General features: G+C 41.9%; 1 protein-coding gene across 7 annotated transcripts in view; it reads right to left on the minus strand.

The window, feature by feature from the left end:
- Nucleotides 1-8,760: 8,760 nt before the first annotated feature.
- The window catches only part of nhsl2 (NHS-like 2), a 242,222-nt gene continuing 228,714 nt past the window's right edge, over nt 8,761-22,268 (minus strand). For all 7 annotated transcript variants that reach the window (XM_052021950.1, XM_052021949.1, XM_052021952.1 and 4 more), the window contains 3 exons: nt 14,948-17,731; nt 13,107-13,248; nt 8,761-11,705 (listed from right to left, as the gene is read on the minus strand). In XM_052021950.1, the coding sequence (XP_051877910.1) occupies nt 11,357-11,705; nt 13,107-13,248; nt 14,948-17,731 (3,275 nt within the window). In that variant the 3' untranslated portion in view covers nt 8,761-11,356. The remainder of the gene's footprint in view (nt 11,706-13,106; nt 13,249-14,947; nt 17,732-22,268) is intronic.

The raw sequence follows: 22,268 nt of genomic DNA on the forward strand, positions 1-22,268 counted from the left end.
AAAAATAAATATTTTACATTGCACCAAGCTTACGAATGTCGAGAAGCATTATGATACAAATATAAATGTATTACAACTAAATAGTGCAGGCTTTAAATTTTGTTTACAATAAAGAATGTTCTCATTCTTTATTGTTCTAATTAGTGAGGACAAAAACTCCCAGTTTTGATAATGGCAATGGTTAGACACAAGGCAGTAACCGGTCTATGTAATCCTATAAAGCACCACAGACTTACCTCTGGGCTCAAGCTTCCACCACAAAGTACCTGAATCTCAAACTCAGAACACATTTCTACTGCATTAATAGGATTTTTTTTTACTCTGGAATGCCTTTGGAGAGAAATTGGCAAATTATGTTGAGCAGTGCCAAATTAAAAGTAATTTTGTTCTTTCTGCATGAACTAAGAATTCAGTTAAGGTATACAATATCATGTAAAAACTTGTGGAGTTCAACTCAACTTAAGTGTTTTTGCATAGATATGTTTTATTTATAATCAAATAAAACCAATATGCCCGATTATTTTTCCTATCCTTTAAAATTCCCAAGAATTATTTAACAACTTTACAGATGGCAAAAATGGGAAACTTTTATCTGAATAGGAAACTGGAGCTGAAAAATACTGACTCACTACACCAGCCAGTCCCACTTATTTGTTAATAGTAGAACTGCTGGAAAGAACGTTCAAACAAAAGGCAAGATTGGCATCGTTAGAAAGCTCTTCATGGCTGCTTTAATTTATACAAAAAAATTATAAAACATCATAGAGCAGCAGTGGCAGTTATCCAAGAGTAGGCTGTCTGAGAGAGACTCAATATAAGGGAAGATAATCCACAATGATCAGCCATGACCTCAACCCAACTAATGCACCTTATGTGAAGTATCAAATAAAAAGCAATTTATCAGATCTGGGATTTAGGTTTGCACTGGGATTTGGTTGTAGTCAAGAACAACATAGGCAAGGTTGTGTGTGGTTTTGATACATAGGCCCTGAGGTCCTAAAAAACTCAGTTTTGCAAGTGGCAAGAGACAGAAAGGTTCTATATTTATTCATGTGCATCTTGAAGACAAATTATTCACTTGGAAATATTTTGAAGAGAAAGAGATACACTACCTTGCTGCATTGTTCCCACTTGTTGCATACTGCTTAAAACTGCTGTAGAGATGCAATTTCAGAGTACCCATGTTTGTATGGAACTATCAAGAATTCAATGGTCAGTGGGAGGTGAAGGGATTTTTTTTTGATATTTTAAGGGGACTTCCTTGTACACAAAGGAATGAGGCAGCCAGGTTCCTTTTCCTGCACCACACCCCTCTACCACCACAACTGGCTTTTCTCTGCTGGTGTTACACAAAATTGTCCACAAGAGGGCACAACAGATTCACCCACAATCCACCAAACACCTGATCATCAGGTCTGGGCAAAGTTCAGTGGAGATGGTGATCTGGTCTGCAGTTTTTCCAACACCAAAGTCATTCTCGAGTAAGAAAGGTGTCATTTTACAGGACCAACATATTCTGAGAATGTGGAGTGCAGAAAGGATTTACTAACTCAGAAAACCAGTAGAAGAAGAAAGGAATGAAGTCCAACTTCAGAGTTTTCTATCATTTTGCTGAAAATTAAAGACTTATTGAATAGAAAGTCATCTTTTGAACAGGGTATGTGCTCATATGAACCATGCAACATGAATAAAATCCACTCCTGGGTTTCCAAAAGGTTGGCTCAGTAGAAGAGGAGATATTTACAGAGTGCCATGAGACACTAGTTCTTTAGGTGGTATTTTTTCCTTATGTTTCATTTGTGTTCTTGTTATCCACATGAACACAAGGCTTTTGTCTGTTTTGAAAGAGATGGTCTTTTACATACATTTTGGTAACATTAAGAGTCATTCTAAATCCTGATTGAAGTGTGGAATGAATTTCCTTTAGAAGGACTGCACTGGCAATGATTCCTAAATGTCCAAGTTGCAACATTCCTTCCTCCCAACAACCTCTTCATATTGCACCCTATAGAGTTATCTTTTCCGTCCGTACTTTTCTTCATTGTCTTCGGTTTTGCACCCAAATAGTCGGCTATTTCCTTTGAATGCCACAGAATTAGTAACATTCTCATAGATTTTGATCTACACTTTTCCAGCCTGAAGGTTTCCTCTAATCTTTAGAATCACTTGAGGAATGTTTATTGTCCTTTCATTCTATATGCACAGCCCAAATCAAAAACAGTCAAAAATAAGTATCTAATTTCACAAAAAGCTTGTGAAGTAGCTAGCACAATTATCATTTAGTGCTAATTAATGCACTGACTTTACTGCATGCTTAAAGGCAGTTGGAAAAAGTCATCTTGTTATATAGCACAAAAGTAATAGTGCAGATTCCAGAAATCCTAAACAGATGGGACAATTCTGGTAATACCAGCATGTCAGGCAGTATCTATGGGGAACAGCACTAACATTGTAGATAAATGACCTTTCACCTCATAGTTCTTGTGAAAGACCATTCATTCATTTATATGGTTTGTTTTCTGTGGACAGTATTTGCTCATAGGTATTATGTACAAGTGTCAATGTCCAGTCAATACACCAATTTGCACTGTAACTAACAGGAATTCTGTGCTTATATAATGATAACTTGACACACTACCCTGTATTTTATGTCTGTTTTGTGCAGTGCCCATCCATAGGTATAACTGATGTTTACCTACAACATTACCTGTCTTTAATGCAAGTTGTAGTTTATCAATTACCGCAATTATTGGGCATGACAAACAGATGTGCATTTCCCCGGACTGGGTGTGGCAGGCAAAGTGTCCAACTGATCCATTACACTGTATTTAAAGTAACTGGCAGTTTATGACCTTGTGCTGGGTTGTGATGACTAGCAGTGTGTCCACCAGGTCCATTCCCTTATGCTGGATATAAATGGGGCAGTGACTGCCTGGTGTGTTTCCAGCATGAGGTAAAGCTGTCAATGTATGCTGTCACCGGCAGGATGATGGAGTAACTTTTAGTCAAGCTTCCCTCAATTTTTTGTCATTACAGTCTGAAACATTTTTTTTCTTTTTGCTTTAAGTTTGATAAATTCCCAGTGTCTAATTAATGGTTGAAAGTAACCAGTTAAGCAATGGTCATGGTTTAACTACTTGCTCACTCCTCTCAATATCTACTTCCTCTGGCATTATATTGGCTTTTAAAAACCTATCATCTAAATAATGTAGACCTTCTCATGTTCTTTTCCAACTTGGCATTTGACATGCCAGGGCTTGTTTCTTCCTCTAAGCTACCCACCAAGAAAAAGAAATACAAATTAATAATCCAGATAACAAGAAAATTAAACAGCAACTTTGATAACATTTTTGTAGATAATGCATTCCTATTTTATCATTTGAATCACAACAGGATTGCATGATTGTTGGAAGACCAGTGATCATAGACTCAAAATGTTGATTGTGCTTCAGGAATAATCCTTATTAGTGACCGTTAACCAATTAATATGACACATTAAATGGTCCAACAATAATACTGACTGATGATGATCTGGAAGGACGGTGCAATGTGGTGAGATAAATTATGGAACCAAAAACTTTAACTTAAATACCTAGACTTACTCTAATATCTCAACCATTGTCAGGTATCTCCTGATGGCTGGTGTTTGTCAAAGGATACCCTGATTGCTTGGTAAACGGAGAGTTTTGATTACATATTCCTTAACCCCATAATGGGAGATATATCTACAATTGTCACTATATCAATGTCAACCCTGGTGATTCTAATTTTTGAAATAATACTGAGAGGAAACTTGGGAGAAAACCCATGAATGGCCTGTTATAAAAATATATAAAGTAATTAGGAAGCCTAATGGAACTTTGGTCTTTATTAAAAAAGAATATGGCGTATAACAATAGGGAGGTTTTGATGGAGTTTCATGGGGTGATGATCATTCTGCATCGGGAGTACCGTGTACAATTTTGGTCTTTATTTTAAGGAAGGAAATATTTGTACAGATGAGAGTGTAGAGAAAGTTCACTAGATTGATTATGGGGATGAAGAGGTTGATGTCTGAGGAGAATTTGAGCATGCTAAGCCTATATATATTCATATATAGAAGAATGAGAGATGATCTTATTAAAGCATAAGATTGTGAAGAGGATGGCTACTGGGAGGATGTTTCCTCGAGCAGGGTAATCTGGTACTGGAGGGGCAGGCATAGTTTCAGAAGGGGTCACATGATGGAGATGAGAAAGAATTTCTTCTCTCAGAGGGTTGTGACACTTTGGAATTCTCTACCCCAGGGAAATTCAGGGTCACTTTATATTTAAGGCATGACAGACACTTAAACTATAAGGGAGTCAATGGTAAGGAGACAGAGTGGGAAAGTGGACATCTTAACTACAAGGGAAATAAGGGATAAAGGGAGAGAGTGGAAAAATGGTGCTGGGGGCCAATATTGTTTCAGCCATAATTGAATTGAATAGCAGAGCAAATTTGAGGGCCCAATTGACCTATTCCTGTTTCTCATGTTCTTATACTTCAGTTTAGGTGTTATGATGGGTTTGCTTGGCTGCAGCTGGCAATAATGTCAACACAATGGAAATGGGAGATTTTTTGAATTGTCAAGCACTTGAAACTGTAGTGAGCAGCAAAGAATCTCTTGGAGTTTTAGATCTTCTTCTTGAGTAATTTGATTGGTTTATATTTACAGTCCAGGATGGTGGAGAAAGAAGTTGTTGTAAGAAATAAAAACAGAAAATACCGAAGATGCTCAGAAGTCAGGAAACTTTCTGTGGAGAAAGAAAAACAGAGAGAAACAAAAATAAAACCAGTTGAATCTCTCCAGCTTTTTTCTGTTTTCATTTCAGACTTCCAATATCTATAGTCTTTTTTGCTTTACAGGTTAAGATTCATTGCATATATACACAACATGGTGACATGGAGTGGAAATGAATGATAGTGACATGAAAGAAGGTAAGTTTTTCGATACCTTGTGTGCAAGACTGACTTCAGTGATGAGGCATTACAATAGACCATAATCTCCTGCAGTTGAGGCAAGGAGGAATCAGTCAAATATGGAACACCTGATCACTAACCAGTAACCCCTGCTTTTGTGTGTATGCGTGTGTGTGTATATAAGTGTATGTATGTCTGAATATGCAGGGAATGGGGCTGTATATACAAGTATCTCAATATGTGTCCCTCTGTGTATATTTGCTTCTATGTATGTGAGAATGGGTGATGCCTCCAGCAGTCAGTAAGCCAATCTGTACACCACACTCAAAAGTAATGAATGAGTACTTTGGCAATTTGCCAGAAAGCTGCTGCCTTCAGAAGACTTGTACTCCAGTAGCAGTACCATTTGGAGAATAAGGAAAACAATTTAAAATATTATTAATATTATTGCTGCCAGTGCCACGTGATAGTGAAGGTAGGAATAGGAGGAGATGGCAGATAAATGCGTGGCTGAGAAGTTGGTGCAGGAGGGAGGGTTTTAGACTTTTGGATCATTGGGATCTCTTCTGGGGAAGGTGGGACCTGTACAGAGAGGACGGGTTACACCTGAACTTGAGGGGGGCCAATATCCTTGCAGCCAGGTTTGCTAGGGTGGTTCAGGAGGGTTTAACCTAGATTGCGAGGGGGAAGGGAACCGGAGGAGTAGGTCAGAGGAAGAAGGGGATGGGGAAAAGTCAGATCTGACAGGTAGAAAGGCTTTGAGGAAGGAGAAACAGAGTACAGGCTACAAAAGTAGTAAGGTGGATGGGCTAAAGTGCATTTACTTGAATGCAAGTAGCATCAGGAATAAGGGAGGTGAACTGAGAGCTTGGATAAGTACATGGGACTATGATATTGTGGCCATTACAGAGACATGGCTGACATCGGGGCATGAATGGATATTGAATATTCTTGGTTTTCAGTGTTTTAAAAGGGATAGGGAGGGGGGTAGAAGAGGAGGCGGGGTGGTGATACTGGTCAGGGACACAGTTACAGCTGCAGAAAGGGTAGATAATGTAGAAAGGTCCTCTCTAGAGTCAATATGGGTGGAAGTTAGGAATAAGAAAGGGGCAGTTACCCTCCTGGGAGTATTCTATAGGCCCCCCGGTAGCAGTAGGGATAATGAGGAGCAGATTGGGAGGCAGTTTTTGGAGAGATGCAAAAATAACAGGGTTATTATAATGGGAGACTTCAACTATCCAAATATTGATTGGCACCTACTTAGTGCCAAAGGTTTAGACAGGGCGCAGTTTTTTAAGTGTGTCCAGGATGGATTCCTGACGCAGTATGTTGACAGCCCGACTAGAGGGAATGCCATATTAGATCTAGTATTAGGTAATGAACCGGGTCAGGTGACAGATCTATCGGTGGGTGAGCATTTGGGGGGCAGTGACCATTGCTCCATAACCTTTAGAATTGTCATGGACAAGGACAGGAGCAAAGATGACGGGAAGATATTTAATTGGGGGAAGGTGAATTATGAGGCTATAAGGCGAGAACTTGGGAGGGTAAATTGGGGTGATATTTTTGAAGGGAAATGTACTATGGAGATGTGGTCGATGTTCAGGGATCTCTTGCAGGATGTTAGGGATAAATTTGTCCTGGTGAGGCAGAGAAGGAATGGCAGGGTGAAGGAACCGTGGGTGATGAGAGAGGTGGAACAACTAGTTAGGAAGAAGAGGGTAGCATACATAAGGTGTAAGCAGCAAGGATCAGACAGGGCTCGTGCGGAATATAGAGCAGCAAGGAAGGATCTTAAGAAAGGGCTGAGGAGAGCGAGAAGGGGACATGAAAAAGCTTTGGCGAGTAGGGTTAAGGAGAATCCCAAGGCTTTTTTCTCATACGTAAAGAGCAGAAGGATGGCTAAGGTAAAGGTAGGTCCGATTAAAGACAAAGGTGGGAAGATGTGCCTGGAAGCTGTGGAAGTGGGTGAGGTTCTTAATGAATACTTTTCTTCAGTATTCACCAAGGAAAGGGGTCTTGATGATGCTGAGAACAGTGTAGGTGAGGGTAATGTTCTAGAGTATGTAGATATGAAGAGAGGGGATGTGTTGGAGTTGTTAGAAAATATTAGGACAGATAAGTCCCTGGGGCCTGACGGAATATTCCCCAGGCTGCTTCGTGAGGAGATTGCTGAACCGTTGGTTAGGATCTTTGAGTCCTCGTTGTCAATGGGGATGGTACCGGAGGATTGGAGGGTGGCGAATGTTGTCCCCTTTTTCAAAAAAGGTAGTAGAGATAGTCCAGGGAATTACAGACTGGTGAGCCTTACGTCTGTGGTGGGTAAGCTGTTGGAAAGGATTCTAAGAGATAGGAGTTATGAGCATTTGAAGAAACATGGACTGATTAGGGACAGCCAGCATGGCTTTGTGAAGGGAAGATCTTGCCTCACAAGCCTGATAGGGTTCTTTGAGGAGGTGTCCAGGAAGATTGATGAGGGCAGTGCAGTGGATGTGGTCTACATGGATTTTAGTAAGGTGTTTGACAGGGTTCCACATGGTAGGCTTCTTCAGAAGGTCAGAGGCCAAGGGATCCGGGGAAGCTTGGCCGTGTGGATTCAAAATTGGCTTGCCTGTAAAAAGCAGAGGGTTGTGGTGGAGGGAGTGCATTTGGATTGGAGGGCTGTGACTAGTGGTGTCCCGCAGGGATCAGTTCTGGGACCTCTACTTTTTGTGATATTTATTAACGACTTAGATGAGGGGGTGGAAGGGCGGGTTAGCAAGTTTGCAGATGACACAAAGATCGGTGGTGTTGTGGATAGTGTGGAGGGCCGTAGAAGCTTGCAGAGGGATATTGCTAGGATGCAGAGCTTGGCTGACAAGTGGCAGATGGAGTTCAATCCAGAGAAGTGTGAGGTGGTACACTTTGGAAGGACAAACTCCAAGGCGGAGTACAAGGTAAATGGTAGGATTCTGGGCAGTGTAGAGGAGCAGAGGGATCTGGGGGTTCATATCCACAGATCACTGAAAGTTGCCTTGCAGGTGGACAGGGTAGTTAAGAAGGCTTATGGGATTTTAGCTTTCATAAATCGTGGGATCGAGTTTAAGAGCCACGAAGTGATGGTGCAGCTTTACAAAACTCTGGTTAGGCCACACTTAGAGTACTGTGTCCAGTTCTGGTCGCCTCATTATAGGAAGGATGTGGAGGCATTGGAAAGGGTGCAGAGGAGACTTACTAGAATGCTGCCTGGATTAGAGAGTATGGATTACGAGGAGAGACTAAAGAAGCTAGAGCTGTTCTCATTGGAGAGAAGGAGGATGAGGGGAGACATGATAGAGGTATACAAGATATTGAGGGGAATAGATAGAGTGGACAGCCAGCGCCTCTTTCCCAGGGCGCCAATGCTCAAAACAAGAGGACATGGCTTTAAGGTAATTGGGTGGGAAGTTCAAGGGTGATGTCAGAGGGAGGTTTTTCACCCAGAGAGTGGTTGGTGAATGGAATGCGCTGCCTGGGGTGGTGGTGGAGGCTGATACATTGGACAAGTTCAAGAGATTGTTAGATAAGCATATGGAGGAATATGTTAGAGGGATATATGGGAGGAAGGGGTTAGATAGTCTTAGGCGTGGTTTGAAGGGCGGTATAACATGGTGGGCCGAAGGGCCTGTATTGTGCCGTATTGTTCTATGGTTCTAAACTTCTTTAAATCCAAAAATGTTCCTTGTCTCAAGAGAAACTAAAGAGTATTTTAGAGCAAATTAAAATGTTTACTCACCTTGTTTCTAGAATCATTTAAGGAAATGGAAAGGGATTTCAGAAAAAAAACTAACTTGAAATAAATTTTCCTTCAAGTTTCTTTTTAATGATTGTCCCAAAAGATTACACAATTATATTTATTTATCACTCTAAACTATGGGGGCAGGGAAATGCATTTTCCAATATATGTAAAAATAACTATAGATCATTCCCAATTTCCTGAGTCACTTTTAAAGCGCACAATTCATTTCAAATACTTAAGTGCAAGACATCACGGACATAAAGCAATGGAGTCCTCTCGAGGTAAGTGCACTCATATCTCACTGTTTGCAGGACAAATGCTCACTGCATTTTGACATGGTGGTACATGGCTTTTATCACAAGGTGCATTCAATTGCTTATCCCCACCATAGTGTGACATCACTAGGTTAAGAAATGTAGATGCTCTCCATGTGTGACCCCTGGGAGCTGGGGAAATCTTATACATTCAAGATTAAGGTAAAACATGAATACTTCCAGAAGCTTCAATCAATTGACTTGTGACCTGTGCAAATTGGTAAGACCTAATCTTACCATTACAAATATATTTTTAGCTAATAAGGGATATTTAACTCTTTAACAAATCGAAATTCCCCCAGACACAAAGAACCCTGAGATAAAGATGAGACTCATACAGGGAATGGGCAGTATTCTAATTTGCCCATAAGGGAATGAGCTGATGAGGATTCAACTTGTTCTCAGTATCAGCAGCAATTATTTTTCCATAAGATTTCATGAATATTTCAAATTATCCCAATTAAGATTCCTAATTATAAATGAAAACATATGTATAACATATACTTGTGCTCCCAGATATGGAGTTGCTGTTGGTATTAATAGTAAATGAGGTCCTACTGGCCAGAAAACGGCTCAGACCTGGAATGGTGCTTGAGTGGAGGGGATGGAGTACTGGGTGCAGTGCTGACTGTGGACTGCACAACCAGTTGGCTCAGATGGACTCAACAGAGTGGAATGGATATAGTACTGGCTAAGAGTATGAATGGACATTAATCTGCTTCTGGGCTAAGAGGAGCAGAATGCCTGTGGTGATATGGGAGGAGTTCAGCAGTGGGTGGGGTGGTGGATGGAGTTCAGCTCGGCCCCTGGCTTAGTTAAATCTGATTGTGCTTCTGGGTGTGCACTGAGAAGTTTATACCTCAAGATGCGGTTCACCTTCCTTTTTCTAACAGACTTTGTTCACCTTGTGAATAAAATAAAACATAAACCTTTAAAATACCAGGGCTAAGAATTTCTGAAATATTTAAACAATATATCGGATAAGAACCAGCAAACCAGTTCAAACCAAGGCTAAAGACATTGATATCTTCTACATTCAGATCATTATGTTATATCATGGTAAAGGCAGCACACAGTCCTTTTGAAAGATTATAAGTTCATATTTCTCTCCTTTCATCTAATTCCGAAAAACTTTGAAACAATTCATATATTGATGCCGTATTACATATTACAGTATATTTGTAAAAATTAACAGCAAAATAGGAGGCACTATTCCAAAAACATTACAGATCAGGCAAACAACTGTTTCTTAAGCAAATAGTAAAAAAAAAGCAAACTGCAAGCCATTTGCAAGACCTCAGCATTATGCCTCCCGGAACCTGTGCTTTTGCCTTTCCTCCTGTTTCCTCGGCTGTCTTTTGAGGGAAGACATGGAGAAAGGGGGAAAGACAAACAAAAGATTTCATGAGTCTCAGGACATGGTCTCTCAGTCACAGGGTAAAAGCAGGCTATTTTACAATCTGAAGGAAAAGTCCTTCTCTTGAAGTTTCATAGTGGATTGAGACTCAGAGTGTGGACTCAGTGGCAGTGTGGAGCTGAAGGGTTACTTAGATCATGTTGTTTTCTCCCCAGGTATCTTGTAATACAAACATCTCCAAACATTTCTTGGAAAAAGAACTTTTCCATCATTGCATCAGGAGTACAAAACTGTTAACTTACCCCCACCCCCCTTTCACTGACCCTGTACCCCTCCCTGACATACATGCACGCATACATGCACACATACACACACGCACATACACACAGATGTGCATGTGCACACACACACACACACACACACACACACCACAAACGCGCGCGCGCACACGCACACACACACACACACACACACACACACACACACACACACACACACACAAGCATACAAATTCTGTTTACTGCTAGATAACTCAACAGTTGTTAAGCAGTAATAACTGGAGATGCATGTAATATTTAAACAGAACAAGGTCATGCACAGAACATATTTTTAAATGTCCAGTTCCAATAAGGCTATAGTACACTTAGTGCGCCAGGCTGGAATGTAGCTCATCTGCTGTCTCTTTTCAAAGTTCTCCAGGCTTTTCCAGAACAATTAAACCTAGCTTCATATCAAGAAGACCTTCACATATCCTCACCTTACATTGATCCAAAATCAGCTTGCACTTAAAATCTGTCAGCTAATTATTTCAAATTTCTGTAGGCTCCCAAATGAACAATACACATCCTCTGTTCTTGCAGTTCATATTATTCCGTAAAGCTGTCTCCCTCCTTCTGACCAGGTTACAGCTCTGTTGATATGGCAAAAATTGAAAGTCTATGTTCAACAAGAACCTCCTCTCTTCACTCCCCCAGAACTACTTTAGCTCTAACACTTTGAAGCATTTTCCGGAGAGTCTGGCTCTGAGATTGGTTGGCACCTCTCTGGTTCCTGTGTGAACTCTGTTGCAATCCTTCTTGCAAGTGGGTTGGTACTTTTCAGGAGCTCAGCCGCCGACATGCGTGCCCCTGCTGGAGGCTTGCTGCCCTTCTTTTGCAATAGAGCCTTAAAGTTCTCATTGCTGGTGCTGGTTTTGGACCCATTTCCATTAGCTGAGGGGGAGTGCTTGAGCCCAGTGCTGGGGGTTGCTGTGGTGGGTTTGGTAGGTGAAATAGCCACCTGTCTCACAGTGAAAGGTTCTCCAGGTTCTTTCCAGCCGAGCACCTTCCTCTTCGACCTAGACAAAAAAATTAACAAAATAAAATTCAAACAGAATAACTTCAAGTCTTTTTGGCCTCTAAAGCAAATATAGTGGGGTGTGATTGGACCACTTTACAAGACCTCCTGGTGAGATAAGCTGCCTCAGCAAAAGCTAAAGTGAAGGTACATTTGTCTTCAAGTCCAGAGAGCAGAGGAAACAGTGTTTATTTCTCATCCCCATTCTCCTAATCATACCAGAGAATGACACACATCAAATAAAAGCTATTTATCAGTCAATGATGAATCGATTTATAAAAAATTATAACTGTTCTCATACTTCACTGGCTAACAGATTCAAGAAGTCCTACTGGGCACAGTATGGATGCAAATGTTTGAGCAGGAAGAGTGAAATGAGAGCATCCATCTTTATGTTTGTTTTTTTTTCCCACTCATGGATCATTTCAGTCAGGTAGAGTGTCAGTCAATAATTGGAAATCTCCATGTGGTTGACTGTAATATTAGTCATTGAAAATCTCATTGTAAAGATGTAACATCAGTGATTAATAATCCTACTGTAATGAAGTGTACTTCAGTCATTGACAATTCCACTGTAATGGATCGTAATATTGGACATTAACAGTCTCATTGTAACCGATGGATAAACAAGAGACTGCAGATGCTGGAATCTAGAGCAGCAAACAATCTGCTGGAGGAACCTAACGGGTCGAGCAACATCTGTGGGAGGAAAGGAACAATCGGTGTTTCGTGACAAAACCCTACTTCAGGACTCAATGTTGCTGGCAATCCTAACATAATGGAATTTGGTAACAGTTAGTGACATTTTCACTTTTGGATTGTAATATTAGTCATTGAAAATTCCATACTGCTTAACAACAGTTGATTAATATCAGTAAGTGATAATCCCACTGTAAAACTGTGACATTAGTTATTGACAATCCCACTGTAATAGCAGTCATTAAAAATCCCACGATAATAGATTGCTACCAGTCATTGATGGTCTCACTATTATGAGTTGTAATGTTGGCAATCCCAACAAAATAGATTATAATACATAAATGGTAATAGTCAAAGTTAATTCCAGTGTAATAGTCCAAAAGTGACACTCTCACTGTACTGGATGACTGTCTCAATCAGAGGAAATCTCATTTCAGGAGGGTAGAGTTAGTTAGCTGACAAGCAACCCCACAGTGGTTGGCATCATATCAGCTAATCAGTTAATAATGATCAATGGCAGCAATGCTGGGACCTCTGTGGGGTTTCCCCTAGCCTGCTGCTATAAATCTGGAGGAAGATCAGCACCAGATAGACTGAGTACATCAGCACCAGCTTCACCCACTAAGACATCGAGAGAGCTCGTGCTTATCCATCACTCATCTTCTCCCATATGTCTGCAGGTACCTCTTAACTTTTACCTTACCTGTGAATAACAGTGAAGAGATCTTCGGTGGAGCGCTGGGCGCCTGAGGAGACAAAGACTTCATCGTCATCCTCCATTACAACCTCTCCACTCTGTGTGGCTGTGGGACATCCCTGCTTAGCATTCAGATTCAAGGAAGTATCTAGAGATAATGAGATTGGATTCAACTATTAGTGGAGTCCCTAAAGGCTTCAAATAAATCAACATCTGTGCAAATGCAGCAATGGGAAAATCACTCCGTTGTGTAAACTACTAGTTATCAGAATCCAAAGTACAGCACCCAAATAATCTGAACTACAAGAAGCAAAAAAGACCAAAAGATACCACAACTTGCTACATTGTCTGGTTAAACCATTTTGGAAACCTAAGCAGTTTAGTGATTCAATGAGCTGTGTTATTGACCATTAAGACCAAGAGACTTCCATATTTGATGGTGTCTGCCATATGAGCTGATGACAGCTAGGGTAGCAGTTCAGCACTTTACAAATGACCTGGAAGCCTTCCTCTAGGAAGGAAATCAAGCAGTATTTTCCTTAAGGTAATATCCAGACAATCTTGCCAATGGGGTATTTGTGTAAAATGGATTAGCAGAGACACCAGTGCAGCTATGGTTAAGCAGACTGCTTACCCCTAAGCAAGAGAGGAGAATCTTTGCATTGGATGACCACTCACTTTTCACCATACTACTCAGTAGCTGCAAGAAGCCCTCAGTCACTTACCCCTTCTTTGAGATGTTTCCTTTCCTCACACATCTTAGATGGCCAAGTGAATATGGAGGAACATTTCAAGAGCCCTGTTTAAGCAAAGTCACATAAGAGTGGGACAGTTTTCTCTCAGAGATCAGAGTGTTCTATGGGTGGGTGCTCCAGCCTGGAAACTGGGCTGTGTTAGTCTCTCAGCTTAGAGGGATGTCCACAGCCATGAGTCTGCCTGGAGAGCCGAAATAGATCACTGCCAGTGTGGGTAACAGACTGTGTTAAGTGCATCTCATACTGTCATTAAATATGAACTTAATAGAACAGGAAAAATTATATAAAGCCTAATACTGCTCTCTCTCAAGGTAAATTACACTTGTTGTTTTACAAAATACTTAAGGTGAAATCAGATCATGATTACTGGGGCCAGACTAACAACCCTCTGCTCTGACAGCTCAGAAATGAGCTTGGAGCCAGCAGCACATTTCTCTGTCCAATTTTTCAACCCTACCATTGCCAGTGAAAACTCAGAAGTGAAAAGAGGGAAAACAGAGTCTCTTCAACGTTGTGCATTAATTAAAGGAACCTCCACTAGACTAAAATAAAATAGAAATATTTCATTTTTTGTCATAGCAGATTTTAGTTGGATCCAAGTGGAGGTGTGGTTTACCTCACCATTTTTCTGGAGGCAAATGGTGACATCTCAGAAGCCAAACCTGATTGTCCCTATGACATCATAGATCATGCTGCCTGGACAGTTTCAAGGCAGTTTCAGTGTAACTAACAATGCAAGGATGCCGAAACATTTATGAAATATTTATGAAAAATTTAATTTAGCTACCTGTATTCTCTGCAATACCTCCTTCCATATCAATTTCTAGAAATTAAGTTTCACAAAGAAGTCCTTTACAAAATGCCAAAATACTAACCGGGATTTTCTCAATGAGAAAATAATTACTGAAGTACCTGCCTTCTACACAACTGGCGCCCAACCACTAGGAATCGCCCACAGCTCTGTGTGCAGTGTACATTGAATTTTCAACTATCAGTTTGCTTATTCACATTACTACAATGACACCCAGCAGTAGGAAGCCTAGAAGCCTTCACTCTGTAAAGAATCAGTTTATAATCTGATATCTCACATACCTGCAGGATTCTGACCTAGATCAGGCCTCAGTGGTACGTTTTGGCATCTCCCAGTTCCATCACTGTATTCGATGTTTCTGTTTCCTTCCTGGTGAATGCCAGTACTTGCAACAGTCCCTGTATTTGCACCAATGTTCAGATCATATGCTTTAATCACTTTCGACTCTCTTTCTGCATTGGAAGCATCATTGGTAAGTGGAACATTTGCATTGTCGGGACGTGCAGGTGCAGTTGGGTTGTGCAGTGGACTCTGCTCTGGTCTCTCTGTGACTACAAGTATGTGCGCTGTATTTGTTGGTACAATCAGTACATTTGGTTTCTTAGGGACAGGAGGCGGAGTCTTACTCTTCTTCTTCTCAATATATTGAGTGGAACTCCCAGTTAACTCTGTGGAACTTAGTCTGTGGCTCTCATCTCGGGCGGTTGGTATGCCTCTGGATTGTTTATTGACCACATGGTTACTCTGAAGGTGATTAGGTTGAGTACATGCAGGTCCTGGAGGTCCCAGAGGCTTCTGGCTCTCTGCGCTTTCTAAAGAGTCTTGTTTTTTGACACCAACCTTTCTAAAGACTGTGACAGAACTTTTATTTTTAGAAACTGGTGAAGGAAGTGTAGTAGTAGGAGATGGATGCTCAATCGGAGAAAGCTTCAGTGCAATACTTGAAGGTCTTTTTGACATTGGTGGCTTCCCTGGAACTGGTGGTCGGACCTTTCTCAAGGGTGTTTCAGCGGGTTCACTGTGGGTTACCTGTGGTGGTTCCAGCACATCCACATGATCTTCATTTTCTGATTTACTGACTGAGCGAAGACGTACAGATTCCAAAACTGTCTGGGTTATGATTGGCATAGATGGTTGGTTCGGGCTATGTTTCTGGCCAGGCTTATTAATGTTTGAGGAATCAGAATGCCGCCTGCTGGCTTTGGATTTGCTTTTGAAAGACAGCAGTCCCGAAAGATCCAAATGAGGAGGCGGAGTGATGGGCAAATCAAAGATACGCTTTGATTTTGGGCTCTTTTCATTTGGGGAAGTTGGCTGCAGCGAAGACTTCCTTTCTGGTACCTTGGGCTTTGCTTTGCCACCTGGCTGTGGCACATGGCCTTGATAAACGGACATAGGAAAAGAAGTCGTTGGAGTTTCTGACTGACTTGAATAACCACTGGATGGTGACATCAGACCAGGGAGCTTCCCTGGAGAAGACATTTTAGATTCAGCCTCAACGGATAGCTGGGATGGAGTTGTAGCTCTTGAAACAGATGGGGATGTCAAGGATTCAGAACTTCCACGAGACTTTACACACTCAATCACAGTTATCCCTGTTGTAGTACTCGAGTTTGATAGCGATCTATATGGATCATTGGACTTCCAGTCATTAAGGAACCAATGTTCTGTGTACCGTATTGGTTCTCCCTCTCTCAATGTGGGTGTAGTTGAGCTGGAATGGGCATCCGATATAAAGCCACTAGATTCATTGCTATCTATTGATTCACTTTGAACCACCTGCTTTTCTGAAGGGATAAAGAGCTTTGTTGGCCTATTTTCTTTAGGAGAGTTGTTTGATGGAATTATTTCAGGATTAGGACTAATCTCGCATGTCTTCAGGGAGACATTCCGCACCGGTGGAACTGGCTTCTTCTTTGGCTTTTTCAGTGAGATGCTTCTTGAACGAGGCCTTGTTTTCTGAGATCCTTCCTGGTCGGTTATCACAGAGACATTCTCAGTGCTTTGGCTTTCCTCTGAGCTGGCACTCGGATAACGCATGATATAATTCGCACTATGCCGCCGGGTGTGGTCATAGTGCTTGGAGTCATAGCATCTTACCGCATCCGATGAACAACATGACCCAGAATCTGTTGGCGTTGACAGTGATCTCTCACGGAATTTGCAAGCATCTGTACTTGCATAACCTTGAAGTTCCAGGCTTGAGGTTGTATCTTCAATTGTGTCATTGATTGGGTAAATTATAATTCGTTCATGGTTAGTCCTTGTATCCTTCAGATTCTGAGGTTTCTCCGCTGCTTCCCCTGGAGTTGGTGTGAAAGAGCTGATCATGGGGCCTCTGGTGTTTTGTCTTTGGCCTTCTCTTGGTAAAAAGGTTGATAATGGAACATTGCACTCTGGATGAGAGCCAGCATTCAGTAATAGTCCTGAGTCCTGCTGTGGAGAATGTTTCAAGCATTGAAGTGACACAGATGGAGCCATATCTGAAACATGAGGAGAACATACAGAACTGCTGCCATTCCAAGCTCTGCTGGAAGAACGTTGGCTCTCCATGTGGTTTTCCAGATTGGACAGGGTAACATGTTTCCCCTGTACTGAGGAAGAAACAGCGTTCTGCACATGAGATTGGCCACTGTTGTAAGTTTGACTGAATGTCACAGGAGCACGTGTGTCAACATGCAAGGCCTCCACTGACACAGAGCTTGGTGCAGTTACAGCACTCGAATTGTTCAAGGAAGAAGAAAAACTAGATCCTCTCATTTGATCCCAAGAAGTGTTAAGAGAAGAGAAGCTATGTTCACTTAGCGACGTGGGCATCATCTGGGGCTTGTTCATTGTGAATGTGATGTTCCCTGAAGACTGAGATAGATTTGAATTGTTTATTTGACCGAGATCACTTTGTACCTTCCTGAGAGTTGGGGGGAATGACTGCACCATCCCAAGGTTGCTGACTGAGTCCTGTTTCCCATTGGTAACACTCATATCTTCATCAAAAGTTAAGAGACGCTGGTTTGCCTCTGTCTTTGTTAACACATGAGGAGATCTCAATCCTTCCTTCAAAGAGCCTAGAAAGCAAAAAGAAAATTGACCCAATGAACACTTTATCTCAGAGAACATTAACTGCAAGTCACTTACTTCCTTTGTAGTGTTTCCAATTGACACAAACAAATGCATATAGCTTTCAACACTTTTAAATTCCCTGCAGGAATTGCAAGCAAATGTTGGTAACACTGAATGCCTTGGTTTCAATATTATTTGTTTAAAAGACGTTCCATATCAGAAATGGAACATAACTAGTTGAGCATTTTCCAACTGCAGGCATTAAAATATTGTGTGGTTGCAGTGCTCTCAGTGTGCTGTGCCTGTGGGTGGCACTGTCAGGGAGCAAAGGTGACCTCATTGGTGAAAGAGACAGCCCAGCAAAAATCACTGGGCCATTAATCAACTTAGTTTAGGTTTCTACTGTAAAATTCCAATGCAGCAATAAAATAAGCCCTTCCTTGGACAGAATAAGTTTGCCAGTTAAGAAGAGACAAGTTTTCCCACTCTCCGTGCAGCAGCAAACGTACCAAACACAACAAATCTTAGGTAGTGTGCTCCAAGAGCTGCAAAGAGAATGTAGTTTATACCATCTCTCTTCAACAGCTCCTTTATCTATCTTCTACTTATACAATAAAACATTCTAAGCCACTTCATGGGAGTATTATCAGATAAATTGTGACATTATTTCATGAGAGGTCAATGGGGCAGATCCATTTTAAAGGACAAGATACAGGCAATCAGATATCAGGAGGGGAATCCAATGCTTAGAGCCTAAGTAGCTGAAAGCACTGCAGTCAAAGAGAGGGGAAAGAATTTCCCCCTCTAACCTTCAACTTCTTCCACTCCCCCTTGTTCATCTGTTGCATTTGTCTCCCCACTTCTTTCCATCTCTTCTCCACCTTCCTCATGCGCTCCTTCTTCCCTTCCCCAGCTCCCGCCACCGTCTTTCTTGTCAATGTCTATGATTCTGCTGCCCCCTATCCCTGCAGTACTGTGTTTGGACCTATGACTGAAGCTCAGTGTCAGGCAGGTAAACCAGTTGCTGCAAATGCCTGCTGGAATAACCTGCTTCACTGCAGTTCCTGTTCCAAAAGGCCAAAAAGATCAGATTAATGAACACTTCCAATAAATAAATTGTTCAGAATATCTGATCACTTAAAGATAGAGTAATTTTAATTATTGTGTGGAATTTGTTTAACAATTTTTTATAAACTAAAGTTAATGCTTCTGCATGCTAATCTGAACTAGTAAAATTCTGCCACTCGTGTCCTGAGCAGATAAGAGTTTGCGTTTCAGGGGAATAAATTAATTCCGGTTGCTAACGTTAACGTGTGAGAGGGTATCATTGACCATTACCCTCACCCTGCACATTCAGTTCTGTGGACTTCATTGTTTAGAACATAGAACAGTACAGCACAGTACGGGCCCTTCGGCCCACGAAGTTGTGCCGAGCGATATGAACACCTCCTCCATGATCAATCTAACCCTTCCCTCCTGCACAGCCCAAATCCCTCCATTTTTCTTTCTTCCACGGGTCTATTGAGGAGCCTTTTAAAGGTCCCTATTGTATCAGCCTCTACCACCACACCCAGCAGTGCATTCCAGCCACCCACCACTCTCTGTGTAAAGAAGCTACCTCTGATATCTCTCCTGAACATTCCTCCTCTGACCTTAAACGGACGTCCTCTGGTATTGGCTATTGCCACACTGGGAAAAGGCGCTGGCTGTCAACTCTATCTATGCCCCTCATAATCTTATACACCTCTATCAGGTTGCTGCTCATCCTGCATTGCTCCAAAGAGAAAAGCCCTAGCTCACTCAACTTTTTCCCATAAAACATGTTCTCTAATCCAGGCAGCATCCTGGTAAATCTCCTCTGTACCCTCTCTAAAGCTTCCACATCGTTCCTATAATGAGGCGACCAGAACTGAACACAATACTCTAAGTGTGATCTAACCAGAGTTTTATAGAGCTGCAACATTACCTCACAGCTCTTGAACTCAGTCCCCTGACTAATGAAGGCCAGCACACCGTACGCCTTCTTAACCACCCTATCAACTTGCGCAGCAACTTTGAGGGATCTATGAACTTGGACCCCAAGATCCCTCTGTTCCTCCACACTGCTAAAAATCCTGCCATTAACCTTGTACTCTGCCTTCAAGTTCGTTCTTCCAAACTTTTCCGGATTGAAATCCATCTTCCACTTCTCCGCCCCACTCCGCATCCTGTCTATATCCCGTTGTAACCTATGACAACCTTCTACACTATCCGCAACTCCTCCAACCTCGTGTCATCCACAAACTTACAAACCCATCCCTCCACTCCCCCATCCAAGTCATTTATAAAAATAGGGATCCCAGAACAGATCCCTGCGGAACACCACTAGTCACCGACCTCCAGGCAGAATACTCTCCATCTACCACCACCCTCTGCTTTCTGTGGGAAAGCCAATTCCAAATCCACGCAGCCAAGTCTCCATGGATCCCATGCCTCATGACTTTCTGGATGAGCCTAGCATGTGGAACTTTAACTTACTAAAGTCCATATACACCACATCCACTGCTCTACCTTCACCTATTTGTTTTGTCACCTCCTCAAAGAACTCAGGATCGTGAGGCACGACCTGCCGCTCACAAAGCCATGCTGACTATCCCTAATAAGACTATGCTTCTCCAAATGCTCATAAATCCTGTCCCTAAGAATCCTCTCCAATAGCTTGCCCACCACTGATCCATAAGAAGACTCACTGGTCCATAATTCCCAGGATTATCCCTATTACCTTTCTTGAACAAGGGAACAACATTAGCCATCCTCTGGTACCACTCCTGTGGTCAGGAAGGATGCAAATATCATCGTCAATGCCCCAGCAATCTCTTCCCTTACCTCCTGTAGAAACCTGGGGTATACTCCATTTGGTTCCAGGGACTTATCTATCCTAATGTTTTTCAGAAGCTCCAACACTACCTCTTAACCTCAACATGCTCCTGCACATTAGCCTGTTCTATGTTGACCTCACATTTTTCAAAGTCCCTCTCCCTAGTGAAAACTAAAGTACTCATTTAGGACTTCCACTATGTCCTCCACCTCCAGGCACATGTTTCCCCCTTATCCCTGAGCGGTCCTACCCCCACTAGTCATCCTCCTGTTCTTCACATACGGGTAGAACACCTTGGGGTTTTCCTTAATTCTATTTGCCAAGGCCTTCTCATGTAGCCTTCTAGATCTCCTGTCCCATCTTAAGCTCCTTCCTGGCTACATTATAATTCCAAGGAGCCTTGCCTGATTTTTGCTTCCAAAAGCTTAAGTATGCTTCCTTTAGTTGTGGTTGATATCACTGGACGTGTTCAGTGCTGGCTAAAGACAAACTTCTCCCCGAACAAACCAATTTTACACTAAAATAACAGACTCCTGGAAGAGTTCCTGTATCACTACAAAATATCTCATTCCAGGTTATCTTCATATTAAGTTTTATAAATAATTTAATCGTTTCTCCCTCTTACTGAGACATATGAGTTGCTCTGGGCTCACACGTTGCCCACACCTCCCATCCCATTATTGGTAGCTGTTCCATCTGCTGTCGAAGTTCTATGATTTGGAAACCTCTTGTAAAAGCTCTCTCCTCCTTTATGAGGATCCTTAACATCCAATTCTTTAACTGACTTTTAATTGCATCCTACTATCTTCACCTTTGATCTGGTTACACTTTGATCAGGGTAAGTTACAGTAAAGCGTGTTTCACTACATTTACTGCAAGATGCACTTCAGACATGCATGTAGAATTTACTCCCAATTATGGCAGTGGGAACTCAGCAAGACCATTCATTAACTAACTGTTTATATGTTGTAGCAGAGCCTTAGGATAGGCACATGATTTCTGTTTGAAACATATGAGTTATTGTGGCCAATTGAGACTGCAATACATGTTGGTGACCATTAAGTGGCAGGCCAGTACATCATTAGCATTTTATGAATACATTGGCCGATGAAGTTATTCAAAGGACTTGCATTCACTCAACCTAGATAGACAGTGCAAAATACACATTAAGACAAATCTTTTCTAAAAATGTGAATGAATATTTCATTTCTGGAGGAAGACAACAAAGTACATCATTTGTATTCCGTGTTCCAAGTGTGGCCTCCTCTATATTGGTGAGACCAAACGCAGACTGGGTGACCGTTTCACAGAACACCTGCACTCTGTCCGTAACCGCGATCTGCTTCTCGCTGTTGCCAGTCACTTCAACTCCCCCTCCCACACTATCACAGATATGTCAGTCCTCGGCCTCCTCCACTGCCAGGAGAATCCATCTTGGAACATTGCAGCCTAATGGCATGAACATTGAATTCTCCGACTTTAAGTAATCCCCACACCGCCTGCAACCATGCTTCTTCTTTTCTTCCTTTTACAAGCCTATCTCTTTTTTCTCTCCTTACCTTTGACCCATCCCCCAGTGGATCTGCTCTCCCCTCCTCTCTCGCACCTGCCTATCACTATCTCTTACCTGCATCTACCTATCACCACCTTGTGCCCACCCCGCCTCCCCTCTTTTGTCCACCTAT

Source organism: Pristis pectinata, chromosome 8 (assembly GCF_009764475.1).
Source record: "Pristis pectinata isolate sPriPec2 chromosome 8, sPriPec2.1.pri, whole genome shotgun sequence".
Lineage (NCBI taxonomy): Eukaryota > Metazoa > Chordata > Chondrichthyes > Rhinopristiformes > Pristidae > Pristis > Pristis pectinata.